Source organism: Blennius ocellaris (assembly GCF_963422515.1).
Source record: "Blennius ocellaris genome assembly, chromosome: 17".
NCBI classification, from domain to species: Eukaryota; Metazoa; Chordata; class Actinopteri; order Blenniiformes; family Blenniidae; genus Blennius; species Blennius ocellaris.
Genome location: NC_137666.1, coordinates 3,869,012 through 3,891,376, shown reverse-complemented (window position 1 = coordinate 3,891,376; position 22,365 = coordinate 3,869,012). Strand labels below are relative to the sequence as shown.

The 22,365-nt window shown below is 42.0% G+C and overlaps 1 protein-coding gene across 1 annotated transcript in view; it reads left to right on the top strand.

Moving 5' to 3' along the window:
• Positions 1-22,365, top strand: part of babam2 (BRISC and BRCA1 A complex member 2) — an 80,301-nt gene that overhangs the window by 46,316 nt on the left and 11,620 nt on the right. The window contains exon 7 of the mRNA XM_080512875.1: positions 9,396-9,505. Within this exon, the coding sequence (XP_080369001.1) occupies positions 9,396-9,505 (110 nt within the window). The remainder of the gene's footprint in view (positions 1-9,395; positions 9,506-22,365) is intronic.

Genomic DNA, 22,365 nt, shown 5'->3' with positions numbered 1-22,365 from the left:
CCATTCTCGCCCCCCCCCAATCCAAAGCAATGTATTGCAGCATTAAATCTGAATCAGAATCTAAAGACTAAACACCCGTATTAATTGTACATTAACGAACAACTAATATTTGTCATGCTTGTGGGCGAAGCTGCTAATGCTCTCCGTACTGTCGTGCATCAGTTGTATCAGACACATCAGCTTTCTGAGGGGAACTACAAAGAGAATACGTGGGATATTTTAGTCTCTTACAGCTCTCGCGGGGTATCATAGATTACAGCTGTGTATTAACACAAGCAGTAAAGATAACAAGGAATCTGCGGCTGTCAGCAGTCCATATCAAATTGGTGTGGTTGCTGTCTTTTGTTTAACTGGCTTCCGCGTTGGAAAAACATTTTTACATAGGCAGTCCACAGAAAATAGGCTGTAATGTCAGTGATCTGAGCACAAGGGGTTCAGTAATATGACGGACATTAGTGCTGTGCTGGAAAATAAGCTGAGGAGTTTGTTGAATGTAACTCCCATACAATAGCTCTTATTATTAATCACTGATGGCTGTCAGTGCTCATGACCGCAATACAGGATATAACAGCAATAGCAGACAGAATTTTATGTTTTAGGTATACAGTTTTGATGTATCATTATCAGATGAAGTGGAAATAGTGTTCTCCCCTGCTAATAGTCACTTTCAACCATTGACGCATTGGTGTAAATTGCTGCCATGCGACGTGCCCACTGGCCATTGGGAGCAATTTGAAATTCATTGTTTTGCATTAAGTCTATTTAATACATGGACTGGGAGATATAGGCAGCAAACCCTAACATTAGGATTGAATTTGTCCCACTCTCTCAATTTATCCAAATACTTTCGTATTGAAACCTCTTTTAGAGACATAACTGCCAAACCCAGGCCCATTACCCAGCAAGAGCACCGTAAATCTGTACAGAAAGAAAGCACATGTTATCAAACCCCCTTTAGGGAATTTACTGGTTTGGACTGAGCTCATCCTATTCATAGTTAACCTTACCTACATGCAGTGTGTTGCTCCAGCGCCTGAGGAGCTGTAGGGGGGGGGGGGTCAAACGGCCCACAGTGGTAACCTGTCAGCAGTAGAATTCAAACCTGTTAACCTTGAAGCCCAAGTCTGCTTCTCTAACCTCGAGGCTGGCACTGGTTCAATTAAGTCATTGGTTCATTTTATCTATGCCTGACTTGTCTCAAGTTTTCAAAAAGTAGCCATACAATAGGTGCTGCAATTGCAAAAGCCCTACAAAGGTGTGGTTGATATTCCTGTTTTATGCTGTCCTTCCACTGAGTGTTTTCCATTCTTCTCAGAACGCCACAAACCAGATGACTTGGGACTCTGCGATCATTAAGGCCCACTATCCCGAATGTGGATAGGAGGCTAGTCTGGTTCAAACGAGCGGAATAGACTCATTAACAGTTCAGCGGGACAAAAACACCCCGCAACACTTGCCGGTGAAGCAATGCTAATGCAATTAGAATTATCAGCCCCAGAAAATGCCACAATAACCGAACAAGTGTGTTAAGTCCTCTGCTCCGAGAAAGCCCCGTTTCAAGCTTGCATCGACTCGGAAACCTCATGGGATCACGAGAATGCCTCCGCGGTGCTCGCAGTGCAATCAAATCGCTTGTAGATTAGCGACGTAAGGACACTGGACAGAGTCTTGTCAACTATCAACTCAGGAGTTGACTTACAGGTCACACTGCATTGTGTCATCGGCACAAACATACTACATGCATCCATGTGTTTCTTGAAACACACATACACACACAAACACGCATGTGGTTATTCACATACTTGAGTCACCCCTTGTGGCTTGAAGCCCCAGCGTCACACGCTGGAGATTCGCTCGGCACAGGCAGATCATTGCACTGACATGTTATCAGTGACACAGTATCAGTAACACTTGGCCACGGTCAAGCATATGACTCGCGCTGCTGTGATAGTTCACCAGTTTGTCTCGGTGGCTCACGTGTTGGTCATCTGCCAGCTATTGTCACCAAATCTAGTAAAGATTTAGGCTGGTGGCCAAGTGCATGGGGAAGGGGGGGGGGGGGGGGGGGGGTTAAGTGTTTTCATTTTTTCCTAAACTAACAAGGTAGTTTATAGTATTGCAAGCTGATATTTTTCTGATTCTATACAGTCCATCCCAGTTATATGACAACTCATTTATGTGTGACTCCTTCAATCATAGTTCTAAAGTCATTGTTGTTGTAGTTTTTCAATGAAGACAACATTGATTTTGTGACATTTTCAGTTTGTACCATATGTCTCGCGAATGAATAAGTTGAAGGAACACCTCAATGATTTCAGATTGAATCACAATAGAGTCGTTTTCCAGTTTTTCACATGGACTTCCATCCTGTGCAGGGTATACTTTAATAAAGCAGACATAGCACATAGGTGGTTACATTTCAGTTTTCATGATTGCAGGATACTTTTTTTTGTTTGTTTTTTTTACATTTTGCTTGTAAGTCGTCACTCTATAGGAAGTCCGCCATGAAGCCAAGAAGACAGTGGATACTGATGTTATGGTCATTAACTCTTCTATTGACATGACAAAAATCTACCTTTCAGTTTCTTTTTCTTTTTGGTGAGTCACTCACCATGAGTGGTACAGTTCAACCTTCATTCCATCTTCCCCAACAGAAGCACCAAGCACTTCTCTTCCTCTCTGCATTACTGATGTAACAAAACGTGTTAACTTGAGAGCGTCCCGACAAGCAGATTATCGTTTGTGGGCACACCCATCGTACTAATCGACTGTGTACACTACACTATAAGGAACACACACAAACATGTTCATGTTCTTCACTTTGCAAACACACCCCGTGCACAAAAGCCTTTGTGACTGTGGCAACAAGGCGGTGTTTAGGTGTGTTTGGGTGCTGCTCTGCCTTCATGGTTCCAGGTGGAGCTCTGTGTGCTCTGTAATCGCTCGCCTATTGTCTGCTTGTCAAAGAAAAGCCCTGGCACAGGGTACAACTATGTGGAGACGCAGTTTTTTTTTGTCTAGTTAATCATCTACCTGCCCACATGGCTGCGTGGGCCGAGAGGTTGTCCAAGAGGGGAGTTTTAAAGAAATCTCAGGGTGGAGCTTCCAATACATTTTTGAGTTGGAAAGACCTTCTCTGTCCCCGGGTGGTGTTTGCTCTGGACTTCCCTCTAGATCACATGTATTGTCATGCAATGAGACACCTTGGAAGCAACCACCTTGGCACTCTCCGTCTGCCCTTTGGGCTGGGACTGCATCAGTTTCTGTCAAACAATTTAAAAAAAAGGGCGAACACAAGCATGTAGCGCTCAATGTTAGACAATCACTCAAAGCCTTTTGCTGAAAGGCTCTTCATGCATTAGTTAATGTGTCCCACCAGTCCGCTCTCCATAGATGCCAATCAGCTCCATTTAAAACTCTTGCCCTGTAAAAGTAGATGGTGAGTTTGTGTGGTGCTCTCAAATGATCCCCACAGTATTTTCCAACACAAATTTGCGTGGATTTGTTTTGCAAATCATTTGCTCATTTCAATTTCTTCAGTATTGGCCTTTAACATGCACATTAAAAAGTATTTGGAGCAGATTTCTGAAACACCTTTGACCAATACTCAAATATCAAGCTTAAAATGTACAATGTGAAGAATAGATCTTACACAACAAATATTAAACAAAATAGAAAAGAGTCCTTGCAGATGGCAATGGTGGAAAGTGATGTCACTAACTTCTTGACAGGTCAAATATTATTTTACAGTTGTTTCCCTAATTACAATATTCTTCTTGATGTCATGAAGAACTAAAAAAAAATAAAGCCTTACGTAGTAAGTTAAAATGTTTTACATACTCTGTCCTTTTTAATCCAGGCTTAATTTTACTTTTATTTCCAGCCCATCATGTTAAGAGTGGGTGACATTATACATGACATTATTTGTTTTCAGCTCACAGATGTTATTTACATTTTTCATTCTTAAGTGCTGTTGCAAGCTTTTTATTTCTAATAAGTGCCACATGTTGGAATAAAGCTCTGATATAAAGCTTCCTGTCCCACGGTTCAAAAATTGGATAATGAGACACACTTAATGGGGTTTGCCACTGTGTGTCCTCATCCTTGCAGAGTAATAGAGACATTTTGCCATTATTGTTAATTTCCTGACTGGAAGTTGCAGGAGTTTTTTTGCCCCTTTTTTTTGCACATTTTTGTGAATCCCCCCCCCAATTTTTTTTTTTTTTTTTAATTGAATGCAGATTTCTTTGGGACTATCCAAACCATCAGGCCATTTACACAAGGTATTGAATGTCTATCTTTTTTAACCTGACAATACTTTTGATCTGTAATATATTTCATGTAATTTCAGTCCAAATCTTTCAAAAAATTAACTAGATATCTGGTCATGGTGCATACATACTTTCCCACCTTTGGAAGTTTTAAGTGTGCCACGTCGCCTCGTCTTTCCATATTGCAAGATTTGACTACATTTTTGCAATCATGTAAAATCAAATTTACCGGCAGGTGTAAAGCACTGAAAAACAAGAGTTTTTCATCATCTTTAACTTTGATAACAACCTCGCCCGGATTTATTAGCTTTCAGTATCACTTCATGGTTGCTCATGAGTGAGGCGCCGTGTCCAGCACATGCACGGGGCCACTACTGGCCCAGAAGCCGGACACGTCCTCACACAGCAGCCCTGCTGTCAGTCAAAGGCGCCCTATTACACTGAGCATGACATTTAAAGTTGGGCGAAGAAGGCGGACAAAGTGCCCTTACCTCCTCCGTACGAGCCCCGCAGTGGAGCCCCTTGCCGTACAAGCGCTTCGACAGTGAGTGTGTTTGTGTGTGTTGTGACTTTGGCCAGACTTTGGCCTGGCATAAGGACAGCTGTCACATTTCCAGCCCGTCACATGCAACACAGAGGAGTTGCCAGAGGCTGGGGCAATGGGAAACACAAGGACGGACACAGCGAGGGGATGTGCGTTTGTGTGAGTGTGTATGTGTTTATGTGTTTGCAAGAGAAAGGATGTAAGACGCGGGGTTTGTGGCCACGTGGAAGGCTCTGTCTTGGAGGCACCCTCTAACCTTAATGTCCGTACATGGCCGTGCTCTTTGCTCTCCTTCTTAAAACTGGCCCTTCGGCTCTTGAGTCACTTTCTCTGGGGGCGTATACTAAATATCCAACCACCATTGCTGCTGGACATCCTCTGTCCATTACAGTCCTTCCACTGAGGCCATTTCAGTGCTCATTATCTGCCAATGAAGTAGTCTCTTCATTAAGGTGCTGCCTGTGGCCTGTGGAGCGATGGCTTTTTCAATATCCCTTCTTGACACTCTTTACATAAGCAGCAGTTGCCCCAGAGTCTATTTGGTTAAAAGGGATAAACATTAATGGACATTTAGAAGGGCTTTTATTTCATTACAGAGAGTAAAATGCTCTTCTGTTACAGTTTTAAGTAATGGTTTCAAGACAAGTGGGTGAAAAGGTCAACATTTGTTCCTTTTGGGATGTTTTTTCACAATCTTCCTGGAGAGATTCTCTAAGCTTCTGAGAGTAGAAAAGCATCAGAGGGATTTTTCTTTAGCCCAAATTCTTCTAAATTGCCAGCACACTGCAGGAATATCCCTTCTGCTACACTGTGTATTCCATAACCAAAACCAGCTGTCAAGTAAATCATTTGTATTGCTCCCCTCTACACTTTAATTTACTTTAAATGTCCCACTTAAGAAACTTTTTACCCCACAAAATTGCATCATGAAATTTGAGCAGAGCTACAAAGACAAACATCCTTGTTTTGCACTCTGCTTTCAAGAGCTGAGTCTTTGTCACATAACATGGATTCGTGCATACGCAACTCCTGATATGTATATTTACTTATCTAATTTCCTTAATTTAACGTCCGTGAAGATCTAAAGAAGGCCTTATCTTGTACACCATGTGGCTGCGGTTCATTTGGCGGAGTTTGTCGTCTCTCAGTCGAAAGGTTGCAGTGTCACTCCCCCATCGAGTCATGCCCACATGTCAAAGTGTCCTTGAGCAAGACACAGAACCTCAGATTACTCCCAATGGATTGATTGAGCGCCTTGCCTGGCAACCATCATCATTAGTGTGTGTCTCAGTGGGCGAATGTGATTAACGATGTGAAGTGCTTTGGGGACCGCTAAAATAGTGAAAAGTTGCCGTAAAAGTACAATCCACTTACCTTTGTTAGCCTCATGGGGATTTATCTGCAGAGGAACCTTGCGGGTTTTGTTTATTTCGCACAGTTCAGCTCCAGTAGACAGTTTACCCGCTGAAATGGTGTTCTTTCAGTTACCGTGCATTCATTTTTCTGACTATTCATAATCAATTTACTTGGCAATAGCATTTTGCTTTTTTTAAGAGTTCAATAGTTTCTTTTTGAATGACACAAACTAGGAAACTTGAACCTGTGATGTACTTGGTTTCAATCCAACTGTACGATACTGACTGGACCAGTTCCCAGAGTCCTTAATGGATTTAATCCAGTTGATACAATTTGAAGTTCAGTGATTCAAGGCAAGTTTCTTTCACTGAAAACATCAGTGACAGTTGTCAACAGAACGCTTTTGAGACTTTTTGAAGGAGAACTAGCCTGATAAAGTTTGGAAAAAGACTTAATATTCCCTTCTTTTTTTAGTTACATTCTTGCTCAATCTATCAAGAACCGGAAAAAAAAAAGTGGCGTGTTTGCCAGATAACGTGTCATTCAAGGTGATTTTGATATATTATCTTGCCTTTTTGTGGAAATGGTTACTCGTATCCTGTCAAGCACTAATGGACGAGTGTCCAAAGCAGCAATGCAAATAAACTCTGATCGCAGGAGAATCTGTGTGTCTTCTTTGTTCATAGCACAATTGTACATCTACTCTCGCGAGCAGGGTTGTGCTCCTTTCTCCCGTTTCCAAAAAGTCTATCAATATAGGAGTGATTGTGCATGCAGTCGAAAACGATTTTTCTAAATCAACTGATACCTTTGGTATTTCTAGAAAACTTGTTGTGAGTAATACAATATGGTTCCAAGCATTTACATAATGCTGGTATTGCTGGTTAAAGCCTGCGCTTCAGTTCAGTTTTATGTAAACTTGAAAATTAATGATCTGAAAGTTTGACATGTGGCTGTGCCTGAGTAAATAAGACAGAACAACGTTTTTTTTTTTTTTTTACTATCCATGGAGTTTAGATTTCAAGCTTGGCACTTTAATTTAGACTGACATAATCTAAAAGTTAAAGGGGTCTGCCTTTAGTTTTAGCTTATTTGTTTCCTTGATGCAATATAACTTCTGACAGCTCTTTGTTGTCTTCTGGGACTAGATGAGTCTGAATCATTGCGCACATAAAAACAAGACCCTTTCTTCCAGGAGCGCCTTCAGTCTGACCGAATCGAGGGACGGTCCGCTGCAGCCCTGTGCAGAGCCAACTGGCCCGCGTCTTCTTATTTTGGCCCTCTCACCTTTACGTTGGTTCTCATCAGTCTGTTTACGTTCTCCCAGTCCGAAGGAAGCATCTATTAAATCACCTTTCCAGATGGGAACAAGACTTGACAGATACAAACTGGAGCAAAACAATCTTTTCCCAAACCCCGGCCCCCAACGTCCCCACGCCTCTTCCTATCTGTCCCGTATCGTCAGCGGCTGGGGCCGCGAGCGCTGCTGTGAGACAAGAGAGCGGCCCTTGTTTACTGATGCACACTATATTGATGCGAGCTGATTCCATCAGGCGACACTTTTGGATGCCACATACCCTGTCGTCTTTCTCTGCCTCCTTTTGACTCCCTCTGTCTTCAGCCCCTAATGAATCCACAGCGACAAGGCAAGACTGCGTGACAGTCAGCCGAGCTTCAGCCATTGTTGTGACTAATATCTGCATATGTTACATTAGAAATCCGCCTCAGATCAAAGATGCGCTTGTGAGTGACCCTTCCTACACTTCTTGTGCCTTTGACAGTTGTCGTGCACTTGAGGCCGCCACCGATCACCATTGACTTTATTGTTTTGATTAAATCTCGATTTTCTTCTTTAATTAGACACAATGGTCAAAATCATTAGATTACATACAGAAAAATGTATTCCACTCCACTTAGAGAGAACATGCTCATTGAAGTAATTCATTTTTCCACCCACTCGGATGTAGTTTTCTCAAGCCAATGGCCAGTCTTGATTTTGGCTATCAAGCACACCAAAGCGTGTGTAATTTGTTAATCGGCCTAATCACATCTGTGGCTGCTTTCGCTGTAAACTGGTAGTGTAGTGCCTCTGTCCATCATGTATGGTGGTTAGATTCCCTCTCACCATGGCGGGCTGCGATTATAACAAATGGATGACTTCAAACCATCTGTAAGACATTTGATTAACGCTGCTGAGACTCCATCGGGAGAGAGATAAGGAGACAGAGGCTGGAATGGTATATGATGTGGAATTGTGCTAATGACGGTGTCGGCGTATACAGCCATGCTTTAGGGAAATAAGAAAGAAGAAAAAAAAGATCACAAAATAAGGAATTGGGACCTCAGAGAGACGGATGAGGTTCTTATAGCAAGCAGCTCCGGGTGGCCTCGGCACACGTCTCACACATGATTTGATTGGTGCTCCTAGTCATCAGCTCAGCCTCATGATGCAGCTGCTGAAGCTAATGTGGCATGAAACAAAACAGATGTTTCATCTGGTGTCTTTGCTTTTTTTTTTTTCTTTCTTTTTTTTTTTTTTGTGTCTTTTCTATCTGCTTCACTATCTTGTGGCGCACTCACTTGTTGTGCACCCTTAAAAGTGTGTGATTCCCCTGCGTGGACTTTGTGCGTTCTCTGAGTGCTGAAACCTTTTTAAATCTATCCACAAAGTAGTTGATATTTAGCTCGGGGAAATGTAGTACAAAGGAGGTAACAAACAACTCTATGTAAGAGTAACTATGAATAGAATCAGTTAAATGGACAGAATTGATTTCCTGGACAGGGATCAATTAAGAGATGAAAGAGCGATGCGCTGAAAAAACTATTTCAGGTACTGACAACATTTCAATAAATGCCTTTGTGTACATAAGACCGTTAACACACCGTCAGCCACCAGTATAAGTAATCCAATGACATTTTGTCACCTTAAAATAACATTGTTTCACTCAATTAAAACATAGTTTGTTGTTAGCACCACTGTTTTCCATATTCTCTCAGTAAATATCAATATATCAGTTTTCTTTGACTACACTTTAATGACCAGTAAACTCATAAATGCTCAGACATTTAAACAAATCAGGCACTGGTACGAGGATCCACCTTCAAAATTTCGTCAGTGCCTGGTCGAAATTTCTGCTCAGTTGTTGAAATGTCCAAACAAACGTCAATAGATCCGACCTGCCACAGAAAAGTGATGCAGTTGATCTGTTTTTTTTCTTTCTAAGGACACAACACTGGACCCAGGAGAGGATATGGCCCTTCTCTCGGTGAGCTTTGAGGATGCTGAGGCTACCCAAGTCTCCCCCAAACTCTACTTATCCCCAGGCATCGAACAGTAAGTACAGTCATTGCTCGGTGTCTCATCATTGATTATTTTCTCAATTAAGTTGTTATTAATAGAGCTGCTTTGCACAGGCCAAAATGTTATCATGAAGGATTTTAGGATGGTTAATCATGCATTAGTTCAAGATGACCTCAGTGATGAAAAGAAATTAGAAGTGAGTTTAACGTGCAGTGCACGGAAAAACCATTTCTGGATCCCCCGTGTGTTCCTTAAAAAAGCAAAAGCATGATTAGTATGGTTGGGCATTATTTGACAGACATGGACAAAACAATATCCAAAGTATAAGTTGGAAAACTACAATTTGCACACGAAGTTTGCGCTGAGTAAAAAATGGAACCTTTTTCCTCAACACAATGCTTGGCCAAAATCAAACAGTCCACATCACGACAAACAGCGCATCTTTTCCACGAAGCATGGTGGTGGTAGCATCATGCTGTTGGGCTGAGTTTCAGCAGTACAGAAGACATTCCATAGGCAGAGGACATAATTAGCATATCAAAATGAAGGGGGCAACCGGAATCAGGCGACAACCAAGATATTTGTTTTCCAGAGACACTGAAAACAGCATTCTGTATCTTCACATAGTGCGTAACTTAAAAAGGGTCGTCCATTAGCGTTAAACATCTGTTGTCACAAAGTGAAACCCTTTCAGGAGAAGTGAGAGTAAAAATACACTTTTGAAGAAAGCTGAAAAGGCATCAAAGGTACCTCAGTGTTTGAGAAACTTCATGGTCAACAGAAAGACGTCTGATGAGAGCAAAACAGATTCCTGGTGCCAATCATTGCACATGACCACAAACTCATCTTCCTCACTGTGGAACATGGAGGTGGACGCATATTGCTGCGAAAATGCTTCTTCGCAGCAGATGTATGTATGTTTGCACATGAGTTTAGCTGCTGGCCATATTTCTCTGTGGACCGGGGCTTTTTAAACAAAGTATCTGAGATTGTTGCAGACTTACAAAGTCAAGACACCTTGAAAATCAGACAGGAGGGCCGGCCAAAGGTAGCCCACTCTGGTCCGCTCTGCCCATGTTAAGAATGCGCAATGTGATTTCAGCGTTACAGCATGAGTGCGACATTATGTCACAGCGAATAATCCCGCATCCCAGCGTCTGGACTCATCAGTCGCTTTCTCCAAAAACAATAAGGGAAGAACAAAAAAAAGAAAAATGAGATGGATGACACACAGTGTCTGAGCTATGGATGACTGGATGTCTGCAGACATCTGGGGTGTTAACTCTCTGCCAGTGTGTGTGTGTGTGTGTGTGTGTGTGCGTGTGCGTGTGCGTGTGCGTTGTCTTCTGAGTCTTTGGGTACTGTGTGAATACTGCCGCAGTGTGCACATTCTCTTTGTGTGAAACCTTTTTTTTTTTTTTTTCCTTTGGTCTGTGTGTGCATGTGTGCATTTGTCAGTTTATATGTGTGTGTGTGTGTGTTTGTGCTTAGATGAATCCATATAGCTTTTTTTGTTTGTTTGATTGTTTGTTTGTTTTTTTGTTGTTTTTTTCCAGTTTCCCCCAAATGTTATTTGTGTGTTTGCTTACACCAGTTTTTGGACAGGCTCAAAGTCAACTCTTGTAGGTGTGGATGTAGATTAGGGTGCACATTTTTAACTGAGTGCATGTGTGTGTAAGCGTGCGTGTGCACGTGCACGTGCTTCTGTGAGAGACAGAGCCAGGTATGGGCCCACTCTGACCTCGGGGCCCCTCGGTCTGGGCTTCCGTGCTCGGAATAATCTCAGGCTGATGTTTATTTACAAGCACACGCCCCGTCGCACCAGGTTAGGAGACCACTGCTCTCCCCCCCCACCACCACCACCGCCACCTCCACCTCTCCCCCCCCCCTCCCCCCCCTCCCTCTCTCGCTTTCTCTCTTTCTCATCCTCGTCTCTGCACACATTCCTTCTTCATCCTGATCTTCCACGCTCCTCTGTGGTTCCTCTGTTTCATCTTGCTATTATCTTTTTCATCCCAGCTATGTACGCCTTCTCTTTTTCACTCAGACCCCACACCCATGTTTCCATGGCTTTTCCAGTGCAATCCAGAAGGGCCTGACCCTCGCACGCAGTGCTACCAAATACTCTAATTACAGAGCACACAGAACAAAGGTCACCTACCTTCTGCTTGTCCTACATAATCCTAATAAATTCCACACTTTGCACGTGCAAGAGCATCAGTAAAGGCATGCGAGAGAGAGAGAGAGAGAGAGAGAGAGAGAGAGAGAGAGAGAGAGAGAGAGAGAGAGTGGGAGACCTTCATCATGTGATTGTATGTTGTGGAATGAATATGTGGAGCCTTTGTTTTGAATGTGTTATTTAAAGAATAAGGTCAACATGTGCACAGTTGCTACATTTTTGCACGTTTTCATATTTCAAGGTTAGTTGGACCTAATTCAACATTTTGTATTTATTCAGAATGGTCATCCTCTTATTTTACCTGGAATATTGTCATTTTTGTATTTGTTGTTGAGATTTGGTGCATAATCTCTTGGTCTTTGATATCAGCATTTCAGAGCATCCTCAATTTTACATCTTTTCGTTTTTTTAATACATTTTGTTAAATCTCTACATTTTTCTTTAAATCTCAACATTTGTTTTCAATTTTTGGGCAATTCATCACAATTCCCACAATTGTGTTTGTAATCATATTTGCTCAAGAATTTCAATATTTTGTCCTTATTTTTAAACATGTGGTATCGATTATCAACACGTTGTTTGACACGCCGCTACATTCTCTTTTTTTATCTTCAAATTTTGTCTTTATTCTATTTGCTGATTTTTTGAGTTTGAATTTTTCCTCAATTTCATTTGATTGTGTTACTGTTCTCTGAATTATTGTTGACATTGTGACTTTGTGCTAAAATCTGGCTTTAAATAGATGTTGGCTTTACATTAAATATTTCAAATTGAGTTCATCAAATTTTGGTTAACCTTGAAATGAGGAATCGGCTACCGGACCGTCGCCTGTTCTACCTAAATGTGCGCTGTAATGCAATGCCATACGTTGATGTAGCACGTTTCCGTGATACAGCCACAATAAGCATTGAACAGAGAGATTGAGGCTCTTCGCGTTGGCCATATTACCTCTTGTCTTGTTTGAACAAGAGCAGTGTTTTTGATTGACACCCTTCTGCACAGAGAATCCACTTGTTTGAAGAGGCTTTCATCAAGAGCGCTGTCGAGGTGTTGAAATTACAGAACAGGGTGTTCATGTGTGCGCTCACCCAGCCAGTTTTCTTTTCCTACGGAGCCATGCATTAGTGTATGCAGGGAGACAGACCTCACTGACTGAGGCCATCACAGAGGCATTAGAGGCTCTCCTCCTCTGTCGGTTGCATGAGGAGAACAGACAGAAGGAGGCTAACGGCGGCTGAGTGGGGAGAGCGAGAAAGCAGAGTACCTACAGAGGATGGAGAAAGAGTTTTAGATGCCCCTCGGAGTGGCGGTGGTTGCTGTGTGTATGTGTGTGTGTGTGTGCGGGGGGGGGGGGGGGGGGTTTAGTTAAAAATGGAAAGGCTATGAAACAAACCCCTTCGGTTTTAAACCCTCTAAGAAACGTCGCAGATCGGCAGAGGCTTAGCTGTGCCACGCCGAGCCAAGCTCTCATTTACCACCCTTCTTCTGCCACTTAATGCTGCCTCTTTGTCTTGAGATATTTGCACATATGCATATCAAGGCCAGCCATGAATATGCTCGGCTCCGTGTTTTTGTGCACCTTTTTGTCAGCTGTGTGGGAGTGTGTTAATTCATGACCCAGGGCGAAAATGTATATCTCCCTCACCGTTGTTGTTTGAAGACAAGCGACTGCATGTGTGTGCGAGTTTGTACCGCTTTCACCGCGGATGCTACTTAATTTAGCATGCAGATGTGTGTGCGTTCCTCTGTGTGTGTGTGTGTGTGTGTGTGTGTGTGTGTGTGTGTGTGTGTGTGTGTGTGTGTGTGTGTGTGTGTGTGTGTGTGTGTGTGTGTGTGTGTGTGTGTGTGTGTGTGTGTGTGTGTGTGTGTGCATGAGGCAGCCTTTAGCTTGTATGTGTGTTTATGCAGATCTGTTACCCTGTTAGTGTTCTCCCGTGTCCTCGCTGACCCCTGTTAGCTGCCCATTATGTCTGCGCCGGCTCCAGCGATGGGGAAAACTCATTTTGGTTTGTCCCCCCCCCCTCACAATTTCCTTTGCGTTCTTCTCGCAAAGCACTTGATCGGGTGGAACGCCGGAGAGGTTCAGAACCGACGCATGCCAGCGTTAACGTTCACACAAAATTTGCATCAAAGCCAATTGGGAAATCTTTTAAATCAGTCCTCGTTTTATCAAAGTGCGAGTGTGGCTGCTGACTCTGACACTGCTGGATCTCCGTGTTGGTACAGGGTGTCATATCAGCTGCATCTATTCAGTGTCAAAAATGTTTCCAGACTCTTTATTGCCTCTAATCGTTCTGTCATTCTGCCTTTTAACCATCCTGTCATTCCTTTTCCTCACTGCGAGCGTCGTTTTGCATTTGTCCACATACATTTATCCTTCTATCCTAAACTCTTCCATCTTCTGTACAACACATTTTTCTCATTGTTGGCCCCTTCTTCCATTGAATTCACAACTTTACCATTAAATACATCAGGCATCCTCTTAAACCATGTTCTTTGAATCTGCCTTACAATCAAGCATTTTTATGAGGCAGATCAAGAATTATTAGGAAATCGCACAGCTGACTATTCTGAAAAAACACGGTAATAACCTGTTCAATGATATAACCCTGCCTTACCACAGTTTGGCACCCTGTACAGATTCCATCAGCCTTATGCAGCAGATGTTCAAACCTGTCTGGGAAAATATATTTTCAATACAGTAACAGCATTAAGGCGGTCAACAAATTACCTCTTTCAATCAGCCTTCAAGTCACTGGCATCAAAAATCTTCTGTCGTGTGGATACTAGGAAAACAAAATCATCTGTGTGAATGAACAACAGGGTAACCTTTAATGAAAGGTCCGTGAAAATGATTGGCGTGACACTCACCATGAGCACAACAGTCCCGATGCACGCTTGGGACTGTTGTCATTAAGTGTCATTAGAACAATTGTGCTACTTTACTTGCATGGCCGCTGTTATTTGTTCTTTGTGGTGACGACCTGACGTGAACCTGGTATACATGTGAAAGTGTCACAATTGATGATGATATGGGTGAACAGAAATTACACATGAAACTAACAAACATGCTCAGGGTTGGTTCAGTTGTCAAAGACATTAGCAGGTCATGTTGTACCGGTCATTGTCAAGTTGTCATAACAAAGATATCCCACGCTGTCAGCTTCGCATTCCCAGTGAGGTAATGTACTGTGTAACAGTCTTTCTCTGAAGCCGTCACCCCCTTAGCTTTTTCCAGACACACTGCAAAGACAATATGACAAAATTATATATATTTTATTCATTCTTGTCTCATAAGTTAACCACCTGAACTCTTTTACTGCACTGTTGGAATATTTGGAGAATGTGCTTGAATGAATCAGAGGAGTAGGACTTTTCCAGGAAGTCTTCACAGATTAGCAATGCAATGTGATTTAATGCATGGCCATTGTTGTGGAAGTGATGGTTGTCAGTGGAAAAAAAGACCCAAGTTGCAGGCAAAGACTCAGAAATAAAAGCAATCTTTATTAAAAAAAAAAAAAAAAAAGAGAGAGAGAGATCTTTAAAGACCTTGGACTCCCAGTGAGGCTAAAACTGGCAAGCCGGGAGAGGGGAGACCACCAGGAACAGCTGGAAAACATTAAGGCTGTAGGGGAAGCACAGAGGACGTAATGGCACAACTGTAATAAACTGATCTGGACAGAGATAAGGAGTCGGAAACTCTCGACACATCGACTGTAGCGACAAGCTGAAATCAGAGAAACATGAAACTGGATTTTGGTGGAATCTGCGTGACCCCCTGTGTAGATCGTGGCTCAGTACATCAAGCCCACCGTTAAAATCCTTAAGTGTCAAAGTTGATGCGTACAATGACCTTGAATCAAGCTTCTTTTTTTTTCATTTGAAGAAAAATGGCCAAAATAAATTCCGTTCTTGGGAGGCAGCTATTTGAAACAGTAATCCGTGTCCATTTGGCTGGATTCCTGCAATGCACTTTTTGTTGGGGTTAGTGGAACCTCTCTCGCTTGTCTTCAGCCGGTCATTCAAAACACCTCTCTATGTCATTGAACAGGAAAACATGAGCATTAACACATTTCACCTATTTTAGCCTCATGCCACTGGCTGTCTGTTCATTTTAGGATCCGTTTTCAGAGTCTTTTATTGGCTTTTCAATCCTTCCGTGGTCTTTCTGAATCCTACCTATCTGAAGCGTTATATCCAGTCCTGCCTCTTCCCCCGGGTCAGCTCATCGGCAGAAGCAGCCAAACCAGGCTTAAGCTCAGAGGGAACCATGCTTTTTTTTTTTTTCCATTTCCAGCTCCTAGGTTACAGAAGACTGCAGATTTGACAGGCACCCTTTTACCTCTTTTCAGATCAGCTATTAAAAGCTACCTCTTCTACTTGGCTTTTAACATCCTGATGTTATCGTGTGAGCTATTTTGTGGATTTTATTGTTATATGTATGTCATCTCGGGCATTATGTTCCATGTGGTTGTTTTAAAGCTTCTTCAAGAATTGTTTTTTTTTTTTTTTATCAATTGCATTGAAAATTTGAGCCTGAGAAAGACTGATGAATTTTCAGAATTGGGGTCACAATCTGCATGACTGGCTCTTATAAAGTGTCGTGCCATCTTTCCTCGGCGCCCCATACAGTTGTGCGTGTTTAGATGTGTCTGGACGAGCCTGGATTACATACCAGCATCCAGCATACCAGCAGCATGAGCTCGACTCCCTCTGCTAATCTGTGGTTTCTCGTCCTCGGATTGAAATGTCATTTCACAGGCCCAGTCCGAACAACATCTGTAACGGTAATGCATAGAGAGTCTTGTTTCTTTGGTGCCACACCTGTCTGGACTGAGGATTAAGTTCATTGTAGAGATTTGACACCTGCAGCCAGAACTGCTCCTGTAAGTCTCACAGTTCAGTTACAATGCGATTTGATGCACTGAAACTGAAAAAAAAAAAAAGATCTTTTCATGAGTTTTCCTTATTAGGAAGGTTTTCTATGATTCAATCATGTCTGTTTTTGATCCACTGCTGTTGAAGGGCCTGAAGATCGCGGACATCCACCCTTGCTCACCGACATTTTTCAAGAATTACATTTTAAGAGTTTATTATTCTCTCATCTCATGCATTTTCTCATTGAAAAATAAATACCTGCAGAATAGGTGTCATTCTTCTTCTTTTTTTGTTTTTTTTCCCCCCCAACGTTTTTCTAACATAACAAGTAGGTAAGTGTGTATTTGCGTAGAGTAAATGTAGTTTGAAGAATATAGTGAGTCATCATAAATACTCATGTACAGTGCCTGAAAAATCTACTTGTGTACAGTCACACTACGAATACTACATTACTTGGTTCCTCTGCAAAACTGACACCACTTTGGGAAATTTGATGCAAATCAGTCACAAAAGGTACAGCCTATTGAGTTTCCTCTATCATAACTTTTTTTTTTTTTGCCACATGTTGCTCGGCATGTACTTCTCAAAATGTTCAAGTTTGCAGATTTTGATGAGTTGGAAATATGGAGGCTTGAAGGTCATGGTAGAACGCAACAGTCCACTTGAGATGATTTCAGTGGCCACGGTTCATTTGTGCAGATTCCTCCATCAATGTCCAGTCTCAATTCACCTTTTTTTAACACTTCCATGACTCTACATCGACTCCCCGCAACCCAATCCAAGTCACCCCTCCAGTTTTTTTTTTGTTGTTTTTTTAACCAGTACGTCTGCCGCTTGTCTCTCTTCCCTCAGCTTTTCTATCACTCTCTCTCCTCTCGCTGATCCCTCTGGCTGATCCTCAAAGGGAACCGAGAGAGTGAGTGGGACTTAAAAGAGAGAGAAGCGCCGCGCTCTACCCAGCAAGGTCGTCCCTCGCTCGACTGGAAAAAAAAAAACGAAAAGAAAAAAAAAAAACTTGGTGAAGAGGATTGTAAAAAAAAAAAAAAAAAAAATGCACACAACACAAGGGGAAAGGAGAGATCTTCTCTTTTTCTCTTCCTCTCATTTTGTCTTTCTTTCTCCTTTCGCGCTTTTCTCCCATCACTCCTGAGTTTGTTTGATATCTCACTTTCACTCTCCTTCAGCCGCGGCTCGGATCTGAGAGCGGCGAATGCAGACTCGTAAGCCCCCCTGAGCTACAGCGCCATACCTCTATTTCTATTCCCTCTTCCTCTGTCTTTCTTGCTCTCTTCGTTACTTTGTCTTTCCCTGTCTTCAAACAGGCCATCAACTGTAATGTTTTACCTCGGCAGAGGGGAAGAAAAATATGTTGAAAGGCTCTAACACACTCCCACGGTTCCACCGGTACCGTACAGTGTGCGCAGATGTTTGCATCAACTCCTATTTGCTGCTTTCGCTGTAGATATTATTGATTACACTCCTGTTCTAAAGGCTTTGAAATGCACCTGCTTAAGATTCAGTGTTCGTTTGTTATATAATGCTTTACAGGACGCCGAGGAGAAAATACATAGTGAAAGGCATCCCGTTACGCTGCGTGTCTGCTGGGCTTCTTTGCTCCCGTACTCATTTAAAGTAGCTGTTAGGTGTTAAATACATGTAGACGTTTAGAGAGCCCAAAAAAAGAAAGAAAATGTTGGCTTTGGGGGCGTTTTTGGATTCGTTGTCAAGCCAAATCACATCTGTAATGACTTGTGTTGCAGTGGGGGTCATGGTATGATAAGACCTCAGAAAATAAAAGTAGGATCCAAGTATCCCAGTGAAACGGGATGGTAATGAGAAAGGGCAGCGCTGCAGTCACTTGGATCGCGTTGGCTGGAAATACGCAGGCAAATTAAAGATACGAGTGGCCATTGGATCGAGATTTTCACAAGATGCAGATCAAATGCATCTGTCCCCATGGATTTCTTTTCACGCCAGGCATCAAACAGATTACAGTTATCCTTCTGTTGCTTCAGGCAGCACTCGTTTTACTTCCTATTATCCTGTAGTACGCAGCAGTGAATGGAGGCCTTGTACTCCGAAAGGTCTAAAGATCAGTGATTGTTAATTGACGTGGTCGTTGTGGATCAATGGGTCAACTTCACTTGGCACCATTTTCCTCACATTGTGACTATCGGGGTTTTTTGTTTAAACCATTTCATTGTTTGTTATGACATCATTTATAAAGAGCTCATATGATATTAAAAAAGTGACTAAAATGTTTACAGAATCCTGTCAGCAAATTATAGTTATAACTCGCTTACTGAATTAGAGAACTATCTAATATGTTAGTTATACAATGTAACCCAGGTTTTAGACTCAACAATAACAAGTAAGAACGTGTCAATGAAGCACAATTTTTGTGACAGAAAAGAAAATATTTTATTCTTCATTTCATTCTCATTCAATATTTTCTCAGTTTGTGGAAAGTCAAACATTTAGATTGTACTTTTTTTTTCATTGCAGGTCAGTTCCACACAAGTGGGTCAGCCTATAAAATGAACAATTTTAGTTTATTAGATTAGATAAGAGATTAACTACAAAACATCAATGACTGAAACACCAATGAGGCTGTCTGGAGGAAGTCAATGCTTGTTTAAATTGTAAAGGTAATTGACAATTCGCCCTTCATTAATTATGATTGATCAAAAAATATTACCGAGTGAAACAGAAAGCACCTAACAGGACTAATATTTTTCTCATGGAAGTACAGATTTATCTAGAGCAATATGTTAATGTCAGTTATTTGTGTTATATAAGTGAATAATGGTAATATAATTGTAATAATAGTCTTCATCAAATTTCAATTTGGTACTTTTCAGTATACAAAGAAAGAAGTATATTAACTAATGGTTAATGTGAAAGATAAACCTGATATTGCATCAGAAATAAGAGAACAGAAAAATACAACAGTCACTAAACTATTTCATAGTGCGCGTTACATGATACAGTCAACACAATTCAGTAGGAGACTTCGATCTGCGTTAATTCACAAATATGCATTAGTCATAAAGCTCCCCACTGTTAAAAGACACATTTCCTGGAAGATTAAGTATCATGTGCACGTGAGTCAGCAGAAGGTAAAAGAGGAGCATAATTAACTGTGAATTCTGACTGTGAAAAACCTTAGTGCAGTCGTTAGCACGCTCACCTTATAGCGAGAATGTCCTTGGTTGGAGTCTGGGCCATTCCGTGTGGCATTTGCATGTTCTGCCTGTGCATTTTGGATCAGATCATCCACTTATCAAACATGAAGTGGATGTGGTATAAATGATGTTTGGATGGATTTTGATGTATTCAATCGTGGTTACTTGTTTTTGTACAGACATTAAAGAAATTGTCCTTAAGACATCAATAACAGAAGTCGGTGGGAAAATGAGGCTGAGGTTAATTCACAGCAACATTTTTTGCTGTGTCAGTGATGCACAAATAGATTCTGCCGGCCAATCGGAGGGAAGTAGTAGGTAGGGCGAGGCTCATTGACACAGAAGTGAAACAACTGGTATCAGACGGAGGTGAAACTTAAATGAGTCTTGGAATGTGCCTGAATGAGATGAAAAATGAACCAATTTGTTCTGTTCAGGACCTTGATTTTATAAATGGTGAATTAAAAACCCCAAAGCAGACACGATACGTCCCATTCAAACATAGAAATATGCGATATTTACAGAACCTTTTTTAAACAAAACAACACTCAAACTATTTCCTGTTGCAAAAAAAAAAAAAAAAAAAACGTGAAGTGATCTGTGAAAATAAAGAGTTTTTGGATGAACGGCTACAAAACGGAGCTACCAGCAGACTCAAAGCAATCCATAGCCATACGTGGTGTGATTTTTTTTTTTGCCTCCAGGAAACACCACTTCGAGCTACGTTTAGCGGCAAAGCACTCATTGGCATGACTTGTCAGGCTTTTACCTGCATTAGAAAGATCTATGTATAGATTTTGACAGCTTTCCGAGTTCCACCACTCTTTGATTTAGGACCTTCATCTAAAGCCGAGCCTCTGCCAAGCCTTTATATTTCGCCCAATATTTATTTATTTATTTTTTTGCGTGTGTGTCTCACTCCCGGATCGTTTTATAACCAGACTCGTCGCTCTTTTCATTTTCACTTTTTTTCCTTCTCGTTTACCTGATTGTGCCGTGCCCATGAGATGAGTTGGATACATCTCTCCTTCCCCCAGAAAACCTGCTGCATTGCATAAAAGAATCGAGTGGGCACCGTCTCTGCCCCCAAACCAGATTTAGGAGCCCAGAAAAATCAACACAGAGAGACAGTTTTAGGCTGCAGTGCACTAATGTTTGTGTATCTGCATTTGCCTTTAGGTGCCTGGGTGTGTGTGTGTGTGTGTGTGTGTGTGTGCGTGCGTGCGTGCGTGCGTGCGTGCGTGCGTGCGTGCGTGCGTGCATGCCTTCCTTGCTTGCTGATGTGTGTGTGTGTGTGTGTGTGTGTGTGTGTGTGTGTGTGTGTGTGTGTGTGTGTGTGTGTGTGTGTGTGTGTGTGTGTGTGTGTGTGTGTGTGTGTGTGTGTGTGTCTCTCTGCCTGCCTGAGTGGGTGTATAGTTTGTGTGTGTCCCTTCTCCAGGGTCTGTCGAGGTGTTTTAAAGCCTTTGAAAAATCTTTGCATTTTCGATCAGATATTTTTCAAGGTTTTGTTAACATCTTATCACACTCAGATATTGTCAGTCTGATTAAAAAAAAATAATAAGAAGAAGAAGAAGAATCCACTACTAACCCGGCAAAACCCACTTGACAGTGAAAGGCATTGCCACAGACACTTTTACTCACTTCCTCCTTGAGGACTTGCGCCTCGTGTGTATTGCTGTAAGTCTGCAGGAAACGAGAGCTCTGTTACTGGGGTACAGCCTCCTCAACATAAACACTTAGTACCTGTTATTGTGACTGATCTGATTGCGAGGGGGTTTGTTTGCGCTTGAAATGATTGAATTTGACAAACGTTCATCTTCGTGTACATATAAAATATATGTGACTCATACCTATACAGGAATTCATCATTGGGAATCACACAAAGCAGATAAATCCTGATCACCAGAAGTAATGCATATGTAGATAAAGGTAAAGAGGACTGACGTGAAATGTAGTATTACGTCACTTCGTTTGGCAGTGGTACTATTTTGTGACGGCTTGGACTATTTGTGTGTGTGTGTGTGTGTGTGTGTGTGTGTGTGTGTGTGTGTGTGTGTGTGTGTGTGTGTGTGTGTGTGTGTGTGTGTGTGTGTGTGTGTGTGTGTACCAGCTGCTAGTGTCATCAAGCTTTTGTGTTTTAACTGTTTCTATTTGTACCTTATATCTTCATTAAACAGATTTTATCCCAATGAATGACGAAGAGAGCGTCTGAGTAATTTCACCACTGTTGCGCCAAGATGGCCACATCACAGGAGAAAGGTCATGCACTGCTATGGCTATGGGCCAAACGTTCCTCTCGCAAGAACGGGACCTTATTTAGCCCAAACAGTCTACTAGCAGACTCGCGTGGGGCCTCTAAGGTCCCTCCAGGCTTTAGAAAATGAAGAAGGCAATCAAAATGGAAATGTTGCTGCTTTGAAACTGCATCAGAATCTCCAAACAGTCCTTCTCGGCCTTATCTTTCACTTTGATAATGAATCACGGCTGCCCTCTTTCCCAGTCGAGCCTTTATCTGCTCTCACGCTGTCACTTGCGCCGCCACGCACACCCTCTCTTTTTATCTCTTTCACACACACTCACAACCACACATAAACAAACTGCTTCGTCACCATCCACCTGAGTCACAGAGGATAATCTCTCCGGTTGATGAA